Below are 23,160 nucleotides of genomic sequence, written 5' to 3'. Positions count from 1 at the left end.
TCTCTCTCATCCTGCCCCGTTGTCCTGTCTGCCCTCTCTCTCTCTAATCCTGCCCCGTTGTCCTGTCTGCCCTCTCTCTCTCTCTCTCATCCTGCCCCGTTGTCCTGTCTGCCCTCTCTCTCTCTCATCCTGCCCCGCCGTCCTGTCTGCCCTCTCTCTCTCTCATCCTGCCCCGTTGTCCTGTCTGCCCTCTCTCTCTCTCTCTCATCCTGCCCCGTCGTCCTGTCTGCCCTGCTCTCTGTGTGTTCTTGCTGTGGCTGACCAGTTCATGCTGGACGTGGCCCGAACAGTGTGTCCTAACCTGTATGTGGTGGCTGAGCTGTTCACTGGCAGTGAGGAGCTGGATAACGTCTTTGTTACCAAGCTAGGCATCTCATCACTCATCAGAGGTACAGTAACTAACCTGTTACACATACATACACCTGCATATACAGTGTATATCTGTGAGTGCTGACAGAGTGGACATAAACAGGTAGGTATATATGTTACCTGTGCACACATTACACACAGATGGGTGATTAATTTTAAGGCACGGTGCTGAAAAGACACGGTCACCCTGGTTTCTAGTTTAGTCTTATGAATGACGAGAAGCGGCTGATCAGAGGACATCAAAGACCTGGAGGGGGGTGGACATGCAGGAGGTCAGAGATGTACCGAGGTGCTGACACATCTAGAGATTCAATAACAAACTCACTCCCAGAGTTTTAAACCTGAACACGGTCAGCAGCGCTTCCAAAGCTCTCTGCTGTAGTGGCTCTATAGTGAACTAGTAGTTTGGACGAAGCCTGAGAGGTGTGATAGTCACATGTTTCACAGTTCAGGTGTTTCCTTCTATTTGCCACCTCTCTGTTTATTGAGAGTACAAACACATCATAGTTGTAATAAACTTGCAGATAAAATATGAAATCAGTTTGTAAAATCTGTTCAAATCAACCCTCCAGCAGCAGCAGCCCTGCCTGTGAGCTCAGTGCTCTGTCTGTGTTTCTAAGTGAAGCTTCATGTGTCCATCAGCTCTCACCTGCACTGCACAGCATGAACATGTGAACCCCCCACAGGGCTGTTTTTAACTGACCTTTCCCCTCCCCCTCCCGTCCACAGAGGCCATGTCAGCCAGTGACAGCCATGAAGAAGGACGGCTGGTGTATCGTTACGGAGGAGAGCCGGTGGGAGCGTTTGTTCAGCCCAGTCTCCGCCCTCTCATGCCCTCCATCGCCCACGCCATGTTCCTGGACGTAACCCACGACAACGAGTGTCCCATACAGGTGAGTCTCTATGAAGGTGTCAGGGGTTAAATCTCTGATGATGCTTGTATCCTGTAACTTTAGTCTGCGTTATCTTTTATTTGACCATGAACAGTGGTCTGCTCCTTCTCTGTGTTTAAACAAATGAATTGTGATGATGTCACTGGTGTGATAACCTGTCCAGGTGTCAGGTGTGTGCACAGTAACAGTAAGTGTGTGTGTGTGTGTGTGTGTCTCTCTGCAGCTGCGTTCGGCCCTGGACTCCCTCCCCAGCTCTGCCATGGTCTCTATGGCCTGCTGTGCCACCGGCTCCACCAGAGGATATGATGAACTAGTGCCACACCAGGTTATTGGCACACACACACACACACACACACACACACACACACACACACACACACACACACACACACACAGGAACGGTCCTTCAGTACATAAACTGTTAGCTTTGCTTCTTGTCCTGTCATTTCTTTTTCAGGTTTTGTGAATCAATAAACCAAAAACTTTGCTGAGTTAGGACACCGAACATGCTGATCAAAAACAATTATAAATGTAACAACAAATACTTCACACCAGCCTTGTTTAGTCTGATTGAACCCGTGCTGTTTGTTGATTGTGGTGAGAGCAGACTTAAAGTCGGACCTAACACAGGAAGCAAACCAAAAAACTTGCCTTGTCGGATGTTAACGGGTGATGACATTTGCAGAGACACAATTTGGTCTTTGATTTGTGACGTGACTCCTGCTGTGGCTCTGCTGCTGTACGAAGACACACTCAGTTAATCATTGTAGCGTGTGCCTTCGGACTAGGTATTGATCTTCTGTTTTTAAGCAGAAAGATGGAGGGGAAGTGATGGAATATGTCCCAACACTGTGTAACACCAGTAACACCAGCTACCTCAGCAAGCATAACAGCTGGGCTATGGAATTCATAAAAGGCCTGTGCTGAATTAAAAAGGAAATACTGGACAGATTGAGGCAAAGAGCTGCCAGCTCATACTTCAACAACTTACTGCACAACTAAAAGAGTCACGAAGAACAGGGACACAGGTCACACAGACGTGAAGGTACAATGCTCGCATGGTGAAATATATTTAAAGCTCAAACTGACAGCTGTGCAGTTATGGCACAGGTCTGTCTGTCTCTTTCTTATCTCTCCTCAAATGATGTCTGATTATAAAATCTGCTTCTTCTGATCTCATTGATCCGAGTATCTTTAAATGCTTCATATCCACTTAAAATCTGCACGAGCTAAAGGTGTAACATGTCTGTAAATGAAGCTCTAGTCCATTAAAACAGGATTATGCTGAAAACCACTTCCACTGACCTGCCGGAGGTTTATTTTCAAAGGTGAAGCGAGGGACTCCTGCACACCGGCTCATTTATTGCACACAAGAACATGCTGATTGTAAATATGCTTTCTTTCTTATACTCTCTAAAGTTGTGACATGTTTAGTTTGTCAGCGCGACGCACTGAGCTGATGACTTTTCTACAGGAAGTTAGGGGAGAATTTCACAATTAAAGTGGGCTGCTTAACAAGTGTTTATACTTCAAGGTCTTTTTATTGTTTTCTTTTCACATGATGTTACATTACAGGATCAACAGGAAGAAAGAACCCCCAGGCCCACACATATATCCATGATACATTGCCAGATGTCCAGAAGGTCAATGTAAACAACATAGATAAACTGGTTATACTGTCATGCTGTCAGTGTCCATATCCCCAACAAAAGCTGAGAAAGGCTGCTAAATAGTGTGACATTTTAAGGCTGACCCTCTGATGGTACATCTTCTCCAGTTTAAGATGGTACATGACTTCCCTGATCCAATGACTATACATTGGTGGAATAGGGTCTTTCCATTTAAACAATATCAGTCTGCTGGCACAGTAGAGAACAGAAGGCCAACATGCTGGTTTCTAACCTGCTGAGAGGTGCGTTCACTGGGGCCACACCAAGCAATGCAATGAGTGGAGAGGGCTCCACTGTTTCCCCAAATATCTTAGAGGAAGTCTCAGAGATGGTTTTCCAGAATGTATAAAGCTTTGAGCGGCTGGAGCCTGCCTGCATCGACCACATGTGGGATCAGCTTTAATCTTCTAAAGCCTAACTGCAGACTAATGCAGGCGGTGTACAATTTTAAACTGGATAACAGCCTCAGACATGTCGAAGAGGTGAAGATTACCTGTATTCTTCTTTGCCAGGATTCCCCTGAAATTGGTTCACCCAAATCTGTTTCTGTTTTGATTTTAAGATTGTCTAAAGGCATCAAGTTCAATAGTTCATATATTATTCTCATAGCCCGTTTTGTGACAGATTAACACTTGAACAAGCAGGAGGGCACGATGGAAAGCAGTCGGACTTTGAGGCTGCCAAGTTGCAGATCTGCAAGCACCTGAAAAAGTGTGATCTGGAATATTAAATGTATTTATTAAATGACCATCAATATAGAGATCAGACAATGAAGCCACACCCCGACTAGACCACATGTCAAAAGCCTCATCCATCACTGACAGGACAAACACACGGCTTTCTGCTATTGGTGCAGCCTGTGATCAGTCCCTAAGGTAGAAGGATCTGAACTGATGCCACATGATTAATACTTTATGCGCCACAGATGACAAGTCTGAATTATGGGAAGTACACACTCCACCTCCCTCACTGCTCATTTTAGAGGGGAAATCTGATCTGTGTGTGTGTGTGTGTGTGTGTGTGTGTGTGTGTGTGTGTGTGTGTGTGTGTGCGTGTGCGTGTGCGTGTGCGTGTGCGTGTGTGTGTGTGTGTGTGTAGATCTCTGTGGTCAAGGAGGAGCGTTTTTACCCCAAGTGGAACCCGTCAGCGCCCCCCTCCTCCCCTGATCAGGTCGGACCGCAGTCTGGCATCATAGCAGGGAAACTGGCTCTGAACACGCTGCACCAGGAGCTGGCTGCTCAGGGGTTCATACAGGTAACATCAGGGACTGTGTGTGTGTGTGTGTGTGTGTGTGTGTGTGTGTTTCTGCAGACAGCTCATCAGTGAACATGTTGTCCAGGTTTAATCTCTGGTCCTCGTCCCCTGCAGGTGTATGTGGACCAGGTGGATGCAGATATTGTTGCTATAACTCGTCACTGTCCCAGCACTCACCAGTCTGTGGTGGCCGTGTGCAGGACGGCCTTCTGGAACCCCAAAACACACGAGTACGACCCCAACGTCCCGCCCATGTTCATCCCCGGTATGTTTAAAAACCTGCTGTTGAATCATGTTTGTAGAATTGATGTGTTTCTGTTACTTTAAGAAACACTTTGACATGCTGAGAATGTTTGTCTGTCTCTGAAGGGAAGATAGAGGAAGTGGTGCTGGAAGCCAGGATGGTAGAAAGGCATGCTGGGAGTTATAAGAAGGATGACGACTACATCAATGGCATGCCAGAGTACACAGTGGAAATAAAGGAGCACATACCGGTAAACACTGCTGTGACCACGTGCAGCATCACTCTGTGTGTAAGGAGATGTGTAACGTATCCTCTGTGTGCAGTTAGAGCAGAGTGCTGTGGTGAAGAAGTCTGGAGTCACGTCGAAAGGTCGCTCAGAGTTTGTGCAGGAAATCACCTTCCAGAAGCTGACACCTGGCAGCGTCATCGCCTTCAGGTAGTGCATTCACACACACATATATACACACACACACACACACACACACACACACACACACACACACACACACAGTCAGCCCATGGTTATTAAAAGCATGTTGATGAGTGTTTCCCTCAGTTGTCTCCTCCCTCTCGCCCTCTCAGGGTCAGTTTGGACCCGAAGGCTCAGAAGCTGGTGGGCATGCTGAGGTACTACCTGTCCCAGTTCAGCCCCAAATACAGGAGAGGCAGCGTGGCAGAGGAGAACCCCCCTGAGGCTCTGCAGAAGCCCCTCTCACAGTGAGTACACAGTGTGGGCGTGGATCTTCTAAAGGTTAAAGAGTGGTGTAAAGAATCGTGATAGATTAGATTTACACCCAAACTACGTCCAGTAAGTAACAACACAATTCTGGATATGTAGTAGGCACCAGGCTCACTCCATAGACTTTAGATCATGTACATTTAATGAAACTGTCATTACAGAATCTGAAAATGCTGAAGGAGCAATAATAAATCTTTGCAGAACAGTTTCTGATCTGTGAACCCGCACAGTGGAGTTTAAGGTCAATTTGTGTGTGTTTGTGTGTGTGTGTGCGTGTGTGTCAGGTTGATGTCTAAGCTAACGTTAGCCGACCTGAACGTGCTGCTGTTCCGCTGTGACTCTGAAGAACAAGAAGATGGAGGAGGCTGTTACAGCATCCCGGGCTGGGAGAGCTTCAAATATGCTGGACTGCAGGGTAAACACAGCAAAGGAGTTACACATGCTTCTATTTTCTACTTTGAAGGGGACTTCACTAAAGGACTGTGCGGCTTTTGCACCCGCTAAACCTGCAAATGACCTAAAAAGACTCCGCCTAATTCTCAATGCACACGCAGAGAGTTAAATGCACCCCAAAGTGCGCTGCAGAGCAAACAGTGTCTCCATGCTCCAGAGCCGTTTGCGCGTATTTAAATGAGTCATTATGTAAACATTAGGGGCAAATTTAGCCCCTTTCTATGCAAAAAGCACCTAATTCACAGACCGCAGCGCTAACAGCACCACCCAGTTAGAATGAAAATATTACCGTCTGCAGCGAGCTGGTGGGAGCTGCGGCACAGTGTTATAAGGGCTGTCACGCTCTGAGTTTACACTGATCATGACGACAAGTCCACCTTTTGTATGATCAATAAATGTGTTATATATATGTGTCTATAAATACAGTCTGATAATGATATATTGCCATTATTATTATAATCAGCAGACCAATCAGTTACACACGGACACACTTTAGAGCAGTTACACATGACACTGATAATTATCTGCTGCTACACGCTCGTTTAAAAAAACGAAGCTGTGTTACAAACAAGTCACTAGTAAACACCTGTCGAGTCTGGACTTTACAATAAACTGTTAAAGAGCTGCCCGCTCCTCTCCCTGCTCATCATCAATCTGTGCATGGACCTGAGCTCTGTCAATGTGGAGCTCAGCTGAGAGCGCAGCAGAGAGGCGAGCTGAAGACAGCTTCTCTCCACAATCAGACACAAAACAAGAGCAAATTGCGCGAGCTGCGAGACTTTATGGGCGTGTTTGTGCTTGCAGCACTCGACACGTTCACTCTGTCATTGTGCTCAACATGCAGCAAAGACAAAGAAAGACACAAAAACAATCTGTTGTTTAGTTGTTCAAGCTTCTTAATTCCAAGAACAACCCTGTGTGTGTGTGTGTGTGTGTGCGTGCGTGCGTGCGTGCGTGCGTGTGTGCAGGTCTGATGTCAGTGTTGGCTGATATCCGTCCCAACAACGACCTGGGCCATCCTGTGTGTGCTAACCTGAGACAGGGAGACTGGCTGATCGACTACGTGTCCAACAGGCTGATCCACAAAGAGGGCCCGCTGGCTCAGGTCAGAGCTGCTCTCACACTCACTGTTAAGATCTGAAGAAATGTAGAGAGGTCGGGTTTATTTGTTCAGATTTTTGACATATATTTATTATTCATGTTTTGTTAAGCATTAAAAAATTATACTACACTAAAACATATCAGCTGTAAGTTTTATTTAGTTTAGTCAGTACACAGCAGATGATCTGAGTATACTGAGTTGTAGTGATTTAAAGCTTCTCTTCTATACTCTGCATCTGTTCATATACTTTCATTGCGTCATATTTAAAACCAGAACATCACTGTCTGTGACAAACAGACAGCAGTAAATATCCTCCAGCCTGTCCTGGAGCAGATGGTCTATTGTATCTTTGTGTTTTGTGCAGGTGGGTCAGTGGTTGGCGGCCATGTTTAACTACCTGAAGCACATCCCACGCTACCTCATCCCCTGTTACTTTGATGCCATCCTGGTGTCCACCTACACCACGGCCCTGGATGCCACACACAAACTCATGTCCAGGTACAGTTCACTCTGGAAGCAGCATCTCTGACATATTAAAACATAGAACAATAATCACTTCCTGTCTCGTCCATCAGTTTCATCCAGAACGGCTCCTCCTTCGTCCGTCACCTGGCTCTGGGTTCGGTTCAGATGTGCGGGGTCGGACGTTTCCCCGCTCTGCCCCCCCTCTCTGCCAAACTGGAGGACGTTCCCTACCGCGTCAGTCCAATCACAGGGCAGAAGGAGCAGTGCTGCGTGTCTCTGGCTGCAGGTAACAGATGCTCGGTGGTACTGAGACTGTTGTTTTCTAAATAAGAACTTTGTATGAAGCCTGTTTTTGACGTTCTTCAGGTCTTCCTCACTTCTCCTCTGGGATCTTCCGCTGCTGGGGCAGAGACACCTTCATCGCTCTCAGAGGACTCATGCTGCTCACAGGGAGACACGCTGAGGCTCGGTACGTACGGGACAGCATCAGCCTGCACAGCCCACAGTCACTGACCTCTGTCTGATGTCTCCACAGTAACTTAACCCTACACTAACGATTGTGTCTCATGGTCCCCATAGCAACATCATCCTGGCCTTTGCGGGGACCCTGCGTCACGGTTTGATCCCCAACCTGCTGGGTGAGGGACGCTGTGCTCGGTACAACTGTCGGGATGCTGTGTGGTGGTGGCTGCAGTGCATCCAGGTAGGAGGAGGCTGTTACACACTCAGTCAGGGGATGTAGGGAGGGAGTATCCACACTGCTGATGAGCAGCCGCTGACATCCAGTCAGTGTGTGTGAAAGAAGGACGGTTGGAGTATTTAGTCTGAATGTGAACATAAACATCTGTCTGTTTGTTGTCCTTTTAAAGGTGTCTCAAACTGTAGTTAGAACAGTTAAAGATGTAACACTTACCACACTGTGTGATTCTGTTCAGGACTATGCGACCCACGTTCCTCACGGCCTTGAAATCCTTCACTGCCCCGTCACACGCATGTACCCGACTGATGACTGTGAGCCCAGCAAACCTGGAGAGGTGGTACGTACACACACACACAGACACACTCAGATACAGGTTTGCAGCGAGCTCTTGAAGCTGTCACTAGATGTCAGCAGATGCTCACAATACACTTCTTGCTCTGTAACTCTGGGTCAGTGGGTACAATCTCTGCATGTTATGAACACACACATGACAGAGTTTGGATTCTGAAAAGAAGAGTGCTCGAGGGGTGTGTTTAACTAACGCTAAAAAACCCCAATGATCCCTGGGTTAAACTCTCCGTACGGTGAGGTGAAAATCAGCTTCTCTTTTGGTGTGAAGCTCAAGACGAGAAAATGAATGAATGAGTAAAGCTCAGACCGGCTTTGACTCAGAGAGAGAGGGAGTTTCATTCTGAAACTGTAGGGGCCGCCATATATATATATATATATATATATATATTTGTGTGTGTGCGTGCGTGTGTGTGTGTAGGAGCAGCCTCTGTATGATGTGATACAGGAGGCCCTGCAGCGCCACCTGGAGGGGATTTCCTTCAGAGAGAGAAACGCTGGAGCCAAGATAGACATGAACATGAGAGACGAAGGTGTGTTAAACTGCATGTTCTTATAATATCAGTGAATCATTTAGTGTGAGGAAGTGTCTCAGAGTAATAAGATAATGAGCATCAGAGCACAGTGTACAGCAGACACAGTGAGGTAATCTCTGCTGCTCCTCAGGGTTCAACGTGTCGGCTAAAGTGGATCCAGCCACCGGGTTTGTGAGCGGAGGAAACCGCTTCAACTGTGGAACATGGATGGACAAGATGGGAGAGAGTGAGACAGCCAAGAACAAAGGCATGCCTGCTACTCCCAGGTAACACACACACATACACACGTTTACATTTACATAATGGCTCTAAAATCAAAAAATAGGCGTTGGTCAACAGATCTTTGGATGTTTCATAGCCTTAATAAAGTATATATATAAATACTGACAATGATGGTGAGCTTCAGCCTGACTCGTGGTGTGTGTGCAGAGACGGGGCAGCAGTGGAGATCGTCGGTCTCAGCAAGTCAGCTGTTCGCTGGGTGGTGGAGCTCCATGCTAAAGGACTGTTCCCCTATGATGGCGCCAAAGTGCACCGCGATGGTACCTAACACACACACACACACACACACTGAGGTTTCATTTTCCCCTTCTTCTGAATTAAACCCTTTCAATTGCAGGTACAGAGGTGTTCGTCTCATACTCCCAGTGGAACCAGCAGCTCCAGCAGGCCTTTGAAGCTGGTTTCTGGGTGTCTGTGGACCCCCAGGACCCCGCCGAGCAGCACCCCGACCTGGTGCACAAGAGAGGCATCTACAAGGACAGCTATGGAGCCTCCAGCCCCTGGTGTGACTACCAACTCAGACCCAACTTCGCCATAGCCATGGTGGTGGTGAGTGCCTGAAAGATTATTGGTCATGAGTTGTTCCTGCCTGCTGTCTCTGAGCTGTGATTGGCTGCTCGTGTCCTCAGGCTCCGGAGCTGTTCAGCGTGGAGAGAGCCTGGAAAGCTCTCGAGGTTGCTGAAAACAAACTACTGGGACCTCTGGGGATGAAGACACTCGACCCAGAGTAACACCTCTTTATTCATCACATTGTGTATTTACATAGTTATCACATTGTTTACTTCACACTGATGCACTGTTTGTGTTGTCATAGTGACATGGTGTACTGTGGTGTCTATGATAACGCTCTGGACAACGAGAACTACAACCTGGCAAAAGGCTTCAACTACCACCAAGGACCAGTGAGTGTGACCGCCGTGCACTGGAGCTTTTATCAGACAGGCCGCAGACTGAAGCACAGTCACTCAGTCTGTTTCATCAACATCAGTGTTTACAGCTCTCAGCTAAAACAAAGCAGTTCTGAAAACAATGTCACTCATAGCTAGGGATGGGTGTCCTTAGGATTTTATCAATACTGGTATTGATACTGATACTGCTTATTGATTGACTACTCTCCATTATTTGGTGCAAAATCTAAAGACATGTCTTTGTTAGGGTGTCTGATAATGGGCCTCAGTAAGAGGGGGTCCTCTCCCTACAGTAACAATCATAAACAATACAAACATAGTTTTCTGGCTGTCATGGCAACTCAAAATACACACTTAGTTGAGATATCAGTTACTTATGTACCTAAACCAACTGGACTTTACTATAGTGCTTTACAGTAACCATGGTGACAGCTCTGTGACATTCTGTGGTTTATTCCTTGTTTAATTTAAACATTTTAAAGACGTGCAGCAGTGCAAAGCAAAGTTAAATTATGCCAGTTACAGTGAAATCATAGCTAAAGGCTAGGAAAGCTAAGTAAACAGAGAAGCTTTCAGCTGCTTTTGAAGTTATTCATCGAGCTGACTTCAACACATGCTAACTGTGTGTGTGTGTGTGTGTGTGTGTGTGTGTGTGTGTGTGTGTGTGTGTGTGTGTGTGTGTGTGTGTAGGAGTGGCTGTGGCCTGTAGGTTACTTCCTGCGTGCTAAACTCTACTTTGCTAAGAAGCTGGGAGGAGAAACACACAGCAGAGCTGTGACACTGGTGAAAAATGTTCTGTCCCGACATTACACCCACCTGGAGAGGTACGACTGATCCTCCATCTTTATACCACTGACGCTCCATCTTTACACCACTGATCCTCCACTGATCCTCCATCTGTACACCACTGATTCTCCGTCTTTATACCACTGATCCTCCATCTTTACACCACTGATCATACATCTGTACACCACTGATCCTCCATCTTTACACCACTGATCATCAATCTTTACACCACCGATCATTCATCTTTACACCACCGATCATCCATCTTCACACCACTGATCCTCCATCTTCACACCACCGATCATCCATCTTCACACCACTGATCCTCCATCTTCACACCACCGATCATCCATCTTCACACCACTGATCCTCCATCTTCACACCACCGATCATCCATCTTCACACCACTGATCCTCCATCTTTACACCACTGATCATCAATCTTTACACCACCGATCATTCATCTTTACACCACCGATCATCCATCTTCACACCACTGATCCTCCATCTGTACACCACCGATCCTCCATCTGTACACCACTGATCCACCATTACTGATCCTCCATCTTTACTCCACCGATCGTTCATCTTACACCACCGATCCTCCATCTTCACACCACAGATCATCCATCTTTACTCCAACGATCATTCATCTTTACACCACCGATCCTCCATCTTCACACCACAGATCATCCATCTTTACTCCAACGATCATCCATCTTTACACCCCAGATCATCCATCTTTACTCCACCGATCATTCATCTTTACACCACCGATCATCCATCTGTACACCACTGATCCTCCATCTTCACACCACCGATCATTCATCTTTACTCCAACGATCATCCATCTTTACACCCCAGATCATCCATCTTTACTCCAACGATCATCCATCTTTACACCACCGATCATCCATCTGTACACCACTGATCCTCCATCTTCACACCACCGATCATTCATCTTTACTCCAACGATCATCCATCTTTACACCACCGATCATCCATCTGTACACCACTGATCCTCCATCTTCACACCACCGATCATTCATCTTTACACCACCGATCATCCATCTGTACACCACTGATCCTCCATCTTCACACCACCGATCATTCATCTTTACACCACTGATCTTATCTTATGTAACTGCTCTTGTCATCTGTTTTCTTTTTTTATCTTCATATTTCATGAAAGTCTACTTTTGCTCTGTGCTGGAGCATTTAGAGATTTTCAAAGTGTCTTTTTAATCCCCCTGTTTCCCCTCCTCAGGTCTCCATGGAAGGGTCTGCCTGAGCTGACTAATGAGAACGGCCAGTTCTGCCCCTTCAGCTGTGAGACGCAGGCCTGGTCTCTGGCCACCGTGCTGGAGGTCCTACATGACCTCTAAACCCCGTCCTCGATGTGACGTCGTGCTCCTCCCTGAAACTGAACAGCTACAGTTCCAGTTTTAGCTCGTTTCACTTCACTTAGAAACCTCTGGCATTAAAGCAGCACTTCCTGGTTGAGCCATTAACTCAAACTAGCAGCAGCTCCTGATCTGATCTGGTGTCAGTGTTCATCAAGCTCATTCTTATGTAGGTGTCACACAGGTGTTCATGTCTATAGCACTTCATTATGTTTAACCTGAACAAGAGCATGTTTCCCTGCATGCTCATGTTGTCAGTCTGACTGAAATCTGCTTCATTAAAGTCTGACTTTGTTTTGAAAATTAATCAGATACAGAGTTGGAGAAAACAATCTGTCAGAACAGGATGTAGATTTAAAATCAACAAGATAAATATTCTCTAGTATTTTAAATATTGAATGAAAGAGTCTTTGTTGCTTATATTTTCATATTATCACTCATTATATTACTGTCACAGTCCCCTGCAGCCAGCAGTCTCACAAAAAGGGCAGGACAAACATTTTTCTACCTGAGCAGGTGCTTTTATACTGACCTCAGATCAGCCGTCACTGTGAATTCTCATGTTACCTGTCTAACAAACACCTGCTGTCACCGTCACACGAGCAGCTGTAGCACCAGTGTTTATGTAGTTCAGATCTTGTTTCCTAAAGTTAACATCACTGAAACCTCCACCTGACGCCTTTATACACACCATGAACCTGTTTCCTGTTTCCCTACCAGCCTTATGATGTAGTTCAATGTTTGTGTCATTCAGCTGTGTGTTAATGTTAAACCAGCTGCGTGTGTGTTATCGTGTTTGCAGAGGTTTGGTTTGTAACCTGCTGTACATCTCTGCTGACGCCTTCACCTGTCTAACAGCTACAGAGAAAGAAAGATGTGGTGAACGAGCAGAAGTACTGTTTAAGTTCCTGTTTAAAGTCCAGTCACTGGTGTTTCAAAATCTTCCTGCTTTCAGCACATTATTAAATCACTTTGGGTCCTTGTTTCCAAAAACAGAAGCAGCTAAAAGTCTTCACTCACTTGTTAGCTTCAGGACACATCATCGTTATCTCGTGTCAGATTGTAAAAACATCTCCCAGTGAAGCTGAGGTTCTGTCACTTTGTTAAACACTAAAATGACTGATCTCAAATCAGTGTTTAATTCATTGTGTTATAAAACAGCTCACATTTAAAGGTCTAAACTCGAAGATTTCAGTTGTGTTCTCTTGAGTGGCACCTTTGATGTCCACGGTTGGCTCCGGTTGTAACTCTTGATTTTCCTGGCTGACGGTCGCTTTCCTTTTCAGAGTGTTTGCTTCATCTGAGCGTCGAGTTTGTTTCTTTTTCTTTGGATTTTCACTTCTTGTTGAAGTTGTATCTGTAGTCATCCATCTTTTCTTTGTTTGTTCAGCCATAGTAGATTACTGTTTACTCGCAACACTTGCAGAGACCGGAAAAGCAGCCGCTTAGCTCCGCCTACCCTCTCTGGCAGACCAACCACTGCTGGCTGATAGAAAATGCGTCACTAACTGGGCGCCGCTTGGGATTTATTCAGTGAATGTCACCACAGACACCCAGTCTGTAATAATACTGTATACTGCAAATGCAAAGGCTTTCATCAGTCGGCCATAGGCTCAGTCACCATTGTGTTACCTCATTCAGAGATAGTTAGAGACTTACAGACATTTGTTTACATGAAAATCTTCCAGATTAAACCTTTAAGAGCAGTTTTTATTTAGTATCACACTCTAGTCTTCAGTTGTCAGTGAGAAATCAACATGTCTGTCAGATGAGTTTAACAGTGATGTCCCCTTCATATAAAGTCAGCTCACTGAGTTGTAAGCTTAATAACTGTAACATGTGTGTTCCTGCTGTTTCATCAGTAACGTTGTTGTTCTCTGTGTGTAGTGTTACAGTGGCCATGCTGAATAAACTGTTACATGACTCGGCTGATGTTTCTTTCTGAGACAGAAGTCACAGATCGAGCAGATCTGTAGTTTAAAGTGAATCAAATACGTCATGTAGAATAAGTGTGACATGACCGCCATCTTGGTTCGATGGAGAAAGAAGTGACCATATCTGGAAGAGAGGGTGGAGCTGGAGAGAAGGGAGGGGTTAGCAAACACTTAAATATTAGCGTATCAAGCTAGCACTGCTTGGTTAGCAAAGTGCATCCGTAATCCACAGTAAATGGAGCGACTCCTGAGAGCTAGTTCAGGCAGCAACTGGAGCTGCACTGACTTACACTTGACATGCGTCATTCTCCACAGTCACCTGACAAACACTTCCTCCCAATGTGGCACTTCAAACTATCACAACGTGAGCTGTCTGACTGAACTGTGATATAAATTAGCATGCTCATTTTGCCTAGCTAAAACAGGCTAAAAATTACATTAACTGAAAAAATGAACAGCCACCAACGCTGCACAAGACATTTTTAAGGTTGTGTGGTAGCAACTTGTCTGTAGCCCCGCCCTAAACCCTCCCCTGGTTTCTGGTCTGTGTGACTCTAAATGGGAGCATCAGTGACTAAATGAACATCATGCGGTGTTGAAGAAGACTTGAAACGAGAGATTGAGACCATAAACTCATGAGGAAAATGTTGCATGATCAAATCCTACCTCTGGTCCAAATATGGTCACTTCTGGCTCCTAAGGACAAATAATGAGGGCAAAAATGTCGAACTTGAGGTTTAAAAGAATGTGTGACATGACAGTGGCTACGTCCACTCATAGCTCATTCTGAAACCACAAAAGTCAGCACAGTTCCCCCCAAAGAGTCTCAATAACTTGACAAAACAGTTATTTTTAAATGAATGGTTTTATTACAGAGATTCACATTGACCTCAGTTTCACAGACACGGACTCTGGAACATGATGCTGAGGTTTATCTTCATCACACAGTGAACAGTGATGTGATGTGTCTCTCAGGTACACCATGAAAAGGTCAGTTAGTTATAGTGGATTGATTTGATTAAAACACATCTGATAATCAACAAGCTTTGTTCCAGGATGAAACACTTTATTATTCTACATGATTTGTTTGCTGATTGTCGTTGGTTATATAATCAAATACAATAAAAATAGACAAACATTAACATGAGTCATGTCTGTCGGCTGAACACCTCCTGACTCTCTACAGGTCCACTTCAATCCAATCCACTTTATTCATAGAGCACATTTTAAAAAACATCAAAGTGTACCAAAGTGCTACACAGTGAAATAAAAAAAGCAGAAATAAAAACTCATAAAACACATAAAAATACATAAAAATGTGTGTGTGTGTGTGTGTGTGTGTGTGTGTGTGTGTGTGTGTGTGTGTGTGTGCGTGTGTGTGTGTGTGTGTGTGTGTGTGTGTGTCAGCAGTAGGCAGGCAGACTCAGCAGACTGATGAAGAGCAGAGATGAAGAGGAAAACACCTGAAGAAGAGAGAGAGGGACACGTCAGCATCACAGGGAAGATCTGTCAGACAGACAGATAGACAGACAGAGAGATAGACAGGCAGAGACAGTCAGATAGACAGTCAGAGAGACAGAGAGACAGGAAGAGACAGTCAGATAGACTGACAGAAAGACAGGCAGGCAGAGACAGTCAGATAGACAGACAGACAGACAGAGAGACAGGCAGAGACAGTCAGATAGACAGACAGTCAGACAGACAGAGAGACAGGCAGACAGAGAGACAGAGAGACAGGCAGAGACAGTCAGTCAGACAGACAGACAGACAGTACTCACTCCTCCAGCTGAGTTTTCAGGTCTCAGAGTGCTGCTGTTGAGCTGAACCCAGAATGTGGTGTAGTCCTGGACCACAGTTGCACTGTCGTCAACAACAACAACAACATGAGACATGAGGATAACGGGAGGTCAGCAAGTCTTGGATCAATGCATGTCGGCTGTGATGAGTGGTTGTCATGGCAACACTTCATCTGCAGCACACAGGTATGATGACGATCAGGTATGATGGCTAATTGTTTACCTGAAGTAGATATCTCCATAGTTACTGTTGCTAGGCGCCTCCCAGGTCAGCTGGACCTTCTTCTTCTTGGCTCCTGAAGCCTGACTGACAGTTGAGTTCTGCAAAACACACACACACACACACACACACGTTCAAAAACAGTCGAGATGTTTCTTCTTTTAGTCTCCGGATGAAAAACTCTGTCATCAGCACGCTTCATATTTATTTAACAAAGAACCCTCTGAAAAGCATTACTCTCACACACCTGCTTACTCTGACAGTGCAGTGTAGTGAACATGGAGGGGTCAATGTTGGTGAACTTCCCCACAGGCCACAGCACAGCTGGAGGCACAAAACAAAGACTCCATAGACACTCAGAGCCAAGTTATCGGAGCTAAAGAGCACAGATAGCTGCTAATTAGTGCTAACATATAAATACAATAATGAGTGTAAAAACAGTGTGTCAGACGTGCTGGACGGTCTGTTAGTCCAATAAAGCGCACACACAGATTATCTGTCTGATATTTACATGAACAAAGAGAGAAAAAGATTCTCCCCGTACAGTTGTCATGAAGAGAGAAATGAGCTATAGAGACCCAAACTGTTTTTGTACCAGGCTGTAAACATGTTTATTTCTGCTGTAAAGTTTAACATGGGGCTCTATGGGGACTGACTCACTGCTGGAGACTGCCTCAAGTGGACACCAGAGGAACTGCACATCTATCGGTTTAACCATCCTCCACCCACTAACATTACAGAACTGCAGACATGTTTTCTGTGCACAGCAACATTCACACAGTCAGACTGTATTACCGTTTCCGCTCCTGCTCCGAGCCTGCAACAGGAAACCCTGAAACTCTGTGGAGCTGTTGGTCCCTGCCTCCACCATCACTGCGGGGGGGAGTAACAGGGAGGTGAGAGGAGGAAAGATCCATGTTAGCATATGACAGACAGGAGTGGGTGAACACGGGGCAGTAAGAGAGGCGAGTGTATCTGTGGTCTTTAAACATGTGTGACAGTCGTCCAAAAAGCTTCACAGCTACAGAAATGTGTGTCTGATGGGGGAGGAGAGGGGGAAGACTGGGGGAGGATGGGGACGGGTCCAAAGGGTGAGAGAAAGAGTTCACAGCAAGTTCCTCCAAACATGACCTTTGACCTGTGAACGGTTGCACAACCCCACCCATGGGATGGGAGGCGGGGTCAGGGAGAATTAGAGGGTTGGTGAGAGGGAAAAGGGGGGAGGGCAGAGGGGGAGGAGGAGTGAGAGACAAAGGGAGGAAGCAGGGGGATAAGAAATGCTGCTCAGACTTACCTGTGATGACTCCTCCAGGCCTGTAGGTGGCACTAGAGGCGGACACAGTAAATGGGGGGCTGCTTTTGGACGGGGTGTAGGGGGGGTGCACCGGCATCATGCTGCCACAGGAGAACGCTACTGAGCCGTTAGGGAAGCACACACACTGCTGCACACAGCACACACACACCAACGCTGCCAACAAGCAGAGGGCTGGGAGAGAGACCTGCAGCAGACAGACAGGCAGGCAGACAGGCAGACAGAGAGGCAGGCAGACAGGCAGACAGAGAGGCAGGCAGGCAGGCAGGCAGGCAGGCAGGCAGGCAGGCAAGCAAACAGGCAGACAGACAGACAGAGATACAGGCAGACAGGCAAGCAGGCAGGCAGGCAGGCAAGCAAACAGGCAGGCAGACAGACAGGCAGACAGAGAAGCAGGCAGGCAGGCAGACAGACAGAAAGAGAGGCAGGCAGACAGGCAGGCAGGCAAACAGGCAGGCAGACAGACAGGCAGACAGAGATACAGGCAGACAGGCAAGCAGGCAGGCAAGCAGGCAGGCAGGCAGATAGACAGAGAGGCAGGCAGGCAAGCAGGCAGGCAGGCAGATAGACAGAGAGGCAGGCAGGCGGGCAGGCAGGCAGGCAGACAGACAGAAAGAGAGGCAGGCAGGCAGACAGGTAGTAAGTTAGCTTAAAACTCACATTTAATATAACACATAACATATATAACCTGTGTTCTGATTCAGGAGGATTTGACCTTTGACCTCTCACTAGAACAAATAGTTAGAAACTTCTTCTGACTTATGAACATGAGCTGATAAATTAAAGGAAAAAGAATTAATGATTTTAGTTTGATTCAAATGCCTGTTTATTGATGACTCAATACTTCACGTCTGTTTTGAACAACTTGTCCCTGAAGTCTGATTTCAAACTCAGAATCGACTTCCTTCTTCCTGCCCCGACTCTTTAAGCAAACACCGCTGACAGCCTCATATCTCTGATGTAAAGTTTTATTAGGTAGCTTTAAAAAAATAGTCAGTAACATGAGTTTAACCTGAAACTTAAATATAAGACTCTCATCACGGCCACACTGGAGAGAACGGCCAAACATCTACACCTGCTCCCCCTCACCTGTTCACCTCTTGTTCCTCTGGGTTAAAGTCAGGTAAAGGTGTTTTCTCTTATTTGCTCTCATTAGAAACGGAATTTAATAGAAGTTAACAATCACAGTTTTATATCACTCACCACGTACAACAACATCCTTAGATCCATTATATAAATATATTATTGTTTCACATGTATTAAACTTTTACATGTCATTATTATTAACTACACTTAAAGTCATGTTAGTGTATTGTTGTGATCACTGGATGTCCCCTCTCTAACACTGAAGAAATAAATCCAGCATCGTTATTTTGGTGCTTAAACATTTAAATAATATCTGTCTTTGTACATTTAGTCACATTGTTATACATACAGTATCCTTACATACGTTATTTATACTGTGCAATACTTTCATACTGTTTTATACGACCTTATTTCTGTTCATGTTATAATGCTACGCACCGTGTGTGTTTAACAATTATGTGTGCAGTTATTCTGTGCAAAGTCATGTCTTCGTAAATATCGTCATGTTATGACACACGAACACATACACTTTATATTTTATATGTTCACTTATATTTTAGTTGTTTTCTGTGTCTCTCTAATTTGTTCTGTATGTTTGAAAGCTCTGTAATTTCCTTTGGGATTGATAAAGTTCTATCTCTTCTTAATCATTGTTTTATCTATGGAAGCCCTAAGAGGACACGCATCCATACATTTTATGTCCTCTGTTTTCCTGTGATGACGAGTAATTTCAGTTTTTCTGGAGATCTGGACTTATTGATCTCATTATCTCAAGGTTTTCTCGCGGTAACGGGATTATTTCCTGTCGATGTAGAAAACAGAACAACAGGCTGCTCACTGTGATGTTACAGAGCAGGACATGCTGCCATCACCCACACTGAGTTGAGCCTGTTTCTATGTCTGGAGATACGAGTCAGTGTGGGATCAATGAAGATGATCTCACCTGAGAACATCTGGAGATAAAAGTAGAAATAAACTCAAGAGCAGCTTTGGGTCCAGACTGACTGACCTGAACGTGACATCTTTTTGCACAGGTAAAGTCTCTGTTGGTAGAAGGATCAGCTGGTCCTGAGGTACTCACCATGTCTGTGCAGCTGTTTCCTCTCTTGGGTGTGAATCTGAAGAAATTAAGTGATGTGGAGCTCGTCGTCTGTCAGTGAAGGACTCACACCGTCTGGTTGAGAGCAGCTCAGTTGAGTAATGTGTGTGTGTTCATGTGTGTGATGTACTTTCACCAAGGAGTCATCCATCCATCCTAATTGTGCCAGTAAACAACACAATGGTCAATAATAGGACACAAACAGGGAAACAGCTCAGGTATCAGGTGAAGGTGTGATTAGTTCCTCTGATAAATGGACCTTCGTGTAAACCAGCGTGGACTCTGTCTCCTCTGTGTGGTTACCATTCAGCCCCAGCTCAGGTTACCATGGTTACTATTGAAAAGTACACTTTCACTTATTGCTAGTTTGGTTGGTTGCTTAGTGTTCAGGTCTTTACCGTGTAATTCAATCGTCTCCTTTTCTGGAAAGTACCTGCTGAAGCTCTACAGGAAGTAGTTTAGTGTTTCTTCATTGTGGAGCAGAAATCAGTCTGACAGACGATTGTTAGAAACAGCTGATCTTTATTCTTTATGTGTGACACAGTGAGAAAACACAACAACAGGTAATGACTCAGTGTGCACAGTGTCATGGAGGGACAAGTTCTCACAGTACCACGCTCCTGCTCCACAGCTGTTTACACAACTCTCCTGCTTTAAAGACAGCAGCTGCACTGACGCGTTTTACTAAAGGCCTCTTAAAGGACACATGCACAGGAGCAGACCGACTCCTCACAGACTTCTACATGTCCCACTGCTGATCATTCTTCAGAATGATCCTGGATTTTTTTAGCATCAAGTTTAGCATTAAAAACAAACTCCAACATCTTTAGAGATACGAGTGTGATGCTTTTCCATTGGGTCTCAGTGTGTCCACTAAAGACAGATCATCTCTCCTACAGCCGCCTCTGCAGCTGTCTCATGTAAATGTTGTAGCTTGTAAGATGATCAGTGATACACACATGGGCTTTGTCAGTGTTAGTGTTGTGCACACACAAGGTAAAGAAGAGCCAAGAGTTCCAGCTCCAACAACCACAAAGGTTGTTCCTACTCTAATGAGACCTACAGGAGCATGTCCTACAACACTGTGGAGACCTACATGTACTCACACCTACACGACTGTACCAAGAAAAATCCTTGACGTTGTAAAAGGATGATGGTTATGTGAGCATGTTACATTAAATGAAATGACACACTGTGGTGATGTGATGGAGGTGACAGACTTACATAACTTTGACTTTTGCTTTCAAACAGGACACACACTCCAAGCTCCTGTTTAAAGGTGTGAAGCAGGGGCTCAGACTTTCTGGGGACAGGGACCCCTCACAGGGGAGAACATCTGGGGCCAAGGACCCCCTCATAATTCTAACACTGATTAAATACATGCTCACTACCATCTGCACTCTTAGATACTACTGGAAGTATTTGTATTGTAAAACGTCTCAACCTTAATACTTCAGACCTGTGTCATAGTGATAAACAGAAACACATTCCATTTGAATCATGTTAATACCACTTACATACGTTAAAACAGAGGGCATTTATACAAGTAATTGATCTTAAAAGCTTTCAGAAAATGAACAGCAGCAGGAACAGTTCATCGCGACCTGAGTGAGTTGAGTGATTCATGACAGATTGACGTGATGAGTCACAATCATATCAGTTTCTATTGGCCCAAAGCTAACGTGGGCGAGAGGAATGGACACAACATGCTTGTTTCATTGGTACAAATGGTTCACATCTGTAGACATGCAGTTTGTAATGATACAACACAATTTTAAAATGTATTATTAATTTATTATAATTATTTTGCGGACCCCCGGGCTATGGTTCGCAGAACCCCAGGGGTCCTAGGACCCCATTTTGAGAACCACTGGTGTAAAAAAACAGCTTTTTTAGAGATATTTTTTACTTTTGACAAGGAGCTACGCTAACAGGCTCCCACTGCCTCCAGTCTTTGTGCTAAGCTAGGCTAAGCTGGACCTACACTGATGTATTGACCTTCTCACTGTGGTTAAGTTAACAAATGTTAGTCTGTTAAAGTCTTCACTCTATGATGTTGTTTTTTCTACACCTGTGTGCAGGTGTTGCAGAGAGCTAAAGAGTCTCCAGGGGGCGCTGTATGAGTCTGATACATGTCCTCAAGTACAGAACTACATGTCACCTCATGTCATTTCAGCTGTTTTCTGGAGATCTCGACTTATTTATCTCGTTATCTCGAGCGTAACGTCACATGAGCTTAACTCATACCTCCAGAGCTGCAAAAGCATCAAACAAACACAGAAACAGGCTGAACTGACCTCATCAGTGTGGGCGATGACAGCATGGCATGTCCTGCTCTGTAACATCACCGTGAGCAGCCTGTTGTTCTGTTTTCTACATCGACAGAGAATGATCCCGTTATCATGAGAAAGCCAGCTTTGTTATCTCGAGATAACGAGATCAATAAGTCGAGATCTCCAGAAAACAACAAGAAAACTTAATATATAGTACATATATATGATGATGCATGTCCTCTAAGGGCTTCCATAGAGAAGTTGGTTAAAAACAATGTGTGACCTTAAACACTGTAAAATACTTTGTTGGACTTGATTTAGAATTAGACATTACCACATGTTGCTGAGCTACTGGAGCTGTTAATAGAACATTACTCATATCATGTGTCAGTGTTTTAGTTTGAATGAATTTAAAATATTTGTTTATCTGCGTCTCTTGCATGTAGTTTGATGAAGATGACCTGTCTCATGCTGTAGATGTCTTTAGTTTAAGGTCATTACATCATAGTCTGTATCGCTCCTGCTGGATGCAACATGACTTTTCATGCCGTGTTTAAAAAGGAGCAGCTGGGGGCCGTTCAGTTGGCAGCAGGTTGTTTTGTGTCAGATGTATATGCTGTAAATTCATGCTTCCTGAGGATCACCCTCTGAAGTGCAGCAGAGCACCTTAAAGAGGAATTTTGGATGTTTACACCTGGGCCCTATTTTTACATATTTACATATTCTGGGGTCTATATGACTTACAGGTATACAAAGTTTGGTAATTGCTCTAGCCACCAGACTCCATTGACAAAAACAGTAAGCAGTAGACAGGTATTATTACAAACAAGATCAGGTTTGGCCAGCAGACAATACCAGCAACAGGAACACCAACTAAGGCAAAATTCAGAAACCTGTTCTACCCATTTCTTATTTAGATCCCAAAACATCTAAATGAACAAAAGGGCCCAATTTAAGAAAACTTGAACGACCCTTTAAAGAGAAGTGAGGGAATGGTTAGATATTTATTATAGGAGGCATGAGGTTTAAAGTGGGGCAGGAGGATGGATGAAGAGTGCGAAAGGGAATACAAAAGAAACAAGGACATAGAGTGGTTTATATCTTCTGTTTGAACAGGATGTTTGAAGGAAACAGGTGAACACAGATGTCCAGTGAGTGTGTCCTAAAGGGAGTCTGTCTTCACATTGCTGGGGAAGAGGCTGTCAGTCAACAGAGTATTTTACTGATGAATCGTGGACGAACTGAGAGTAATGTTTGTTCTCTTTAGGAGTGAGTGTGATCGTAAAAAC

At 45.0% G+C, this 23,160-nt stretch overlaps 2 protein-coding genes across 4 annotated transcripts in view; one reads left to right on the top strand and one right to left on the bottom strand.

Moving 5' to 3' along the window:
• agla (amylo-alpha-1, 6-glucosidase, 4-alpha-glucanotransferase a) overlaps positions 1 to 14,075 on the top strand; it is a 34,509-nt gene extending 20,434 nt beyond the window's left edge. For 2 of the 3 annotated variants that reach the window (XM_069683915.1, XM_069683916.1), the window contains exons 13-35: positions 266 to 389; positions 1,099 to 1,262; positions 1,486 to 1,587; positions 4,031 to 4,186; positions 4,301 to 4,451; positions 4,556 to 4,680; positions 4,754 to 4,866; positions 5,013 to 5,147; positions 5,454 to 5,584; positions 6,591 to 6,727; positions 7,089 to 7,222; positions 7,300 to 7,475; positions 7,556 to 7,658; positions 7,769 to 7,892; positions 8,125 to 8,226; positions 8,659 to 8,770; positions 8,904 to 9,039; positions 9,203 to 9,319; positions 9,397 to 9,604; positions 9,685 to 9,782; positions 9,870 to 9,957; positions 10,654 to 10,787; positions 12,016 to 14,075. In XM_069683915.1, coding sequence (XP_069540016.1) covers positions 266 to 389; positions 1,099 to 1,262; positions 1,486 to 1,587; positions 4,031 to 4,186; positions 4,301 to 4,451; positions 4,556 to 4,680; positions 4,754 to 4,866; positions 5,013 to 5,147; positions 5,454 to 5,584; positions 6,591 to 6,727; positions 7,089 to 7,222; positions 7,300 to 7,475; positions 7,556 to 7,658; positions 7,769 to 7,892; positions 8,125 to 8,226; positions 8,659 to 8,770; positions 8,904 to 9,039; positions 9,203 to 9,319; positions 9,397 to 9,604; positions 9,685 to 9,782; positions 9,870 to 9,957; positions 10,654 to 10,787; positions 12,016 to 12,133 — 2,988 coding nt within the window. In that variant the 3' untranslated portion in view covers positions 12,134 to 14,075. The remainder of the gene's footprint in view (positions 1 to 265; positions 390 to 1,098; positions 1,263 to 1,485; positions 1,588 to 4,030; positions 4,187 to 4,300; positions 4,452 to 4,555; positions 4,681 to 4,753; positions 4,867 to 5,012; positions 5,148 to 5,453; positions 5,585 to 6,590; positions 6,728 to 7,088; positions 7,223 to 7,299; positions 7,476 to 7,555; positions 7,659 to 7,768; positions 7,893 to 8,124; positions 8,227 to 8,658; positions 8,771 to 8,903; positions 9,040 to 9,202; positions 9,320 to 9,396; positions 9,605 to 9,684; positions 9,783 to 9,869; positions 9,958 to 10,653; positions 10,788 to 12,015) is intronic. The other variant, XM_069683917.1, reaches the window with a different exon arrangement.
• A 1,413-nt stretch (positions 14,076 to 15,488) lies between these two features.
• On the bottom strand, positions 15,489 to 17,495 carry LOC138611159 (putative ferric-chelate reductase 1). The gene is made up of 6 exons (XM_069684132.1): positions 17,396 to 17,495; positions 16,897 to 16,974; positions 16,349 to 16,425; positions 16,105 to 16,202; positions 15,864 to 15,945; positions 15,489 to 15,548 (listed from the first exon to the last, which is right to left on the bottom strand). The coding sequence occupies exons 1-6, from the start codon at positions 17,493 to 17,495 to the stop codon at positions 15,489 to 15,491; spliced, it is 495 nt and encodes a 164-aa protein (XP_069540233.1).
• Between the last annotated feature and the right edge of the window lie 5,665 nt (positions 17,496 to 23,160).

This window comes from Semicossyphus pulcher, unplaced genomic scaffold (assembly GCF_022749685.1).
Source record: "Semicossyphus pulcher isolate SPU_LCO1_2020_fin unplaced genomic scaffold, fSemPul1.0.p SCAF_7, whole genome shotgun sequence".
Taxonomy (NCBI): domain Eukaryota; kingdom Metazoa; phylum Chordata; class Actinopteri; order Labriformes; family Labridae; genus Semicossyphus; species Semicossyphus pulcher.
The sequence above is the reverse complement of the archived record's forward strand: the minus strand, read 5'-3'. Positions and strand labels throughout refer to the sequence as shown.

Bases quoted from the DNA above. Each gene is read 5' to 3' on its own strand.
- LOC138611159 (XM_069684132.1), bottom strand. From the start codon at position 17,495: ATGATGCCGGTGCACCCCCCCTACACCCCGTCCAAAAGCAGCCCCCCA. The intron at 16,975-17,395 runs GTAAGTCTGAGC...TCCCCCCCGCAG, and splicing joins GCCTGGAGGAGTCATCACAG to TGATGGTGGAGGCAGGGACC. The intron at 16,203-16,348 runs GTGTGTGAGAGT...TGTGTTTTGCAG, and splicing joins TGCACTGTCAGAGTAAGCAG to AACTCAACTGTCAGTCAGGC.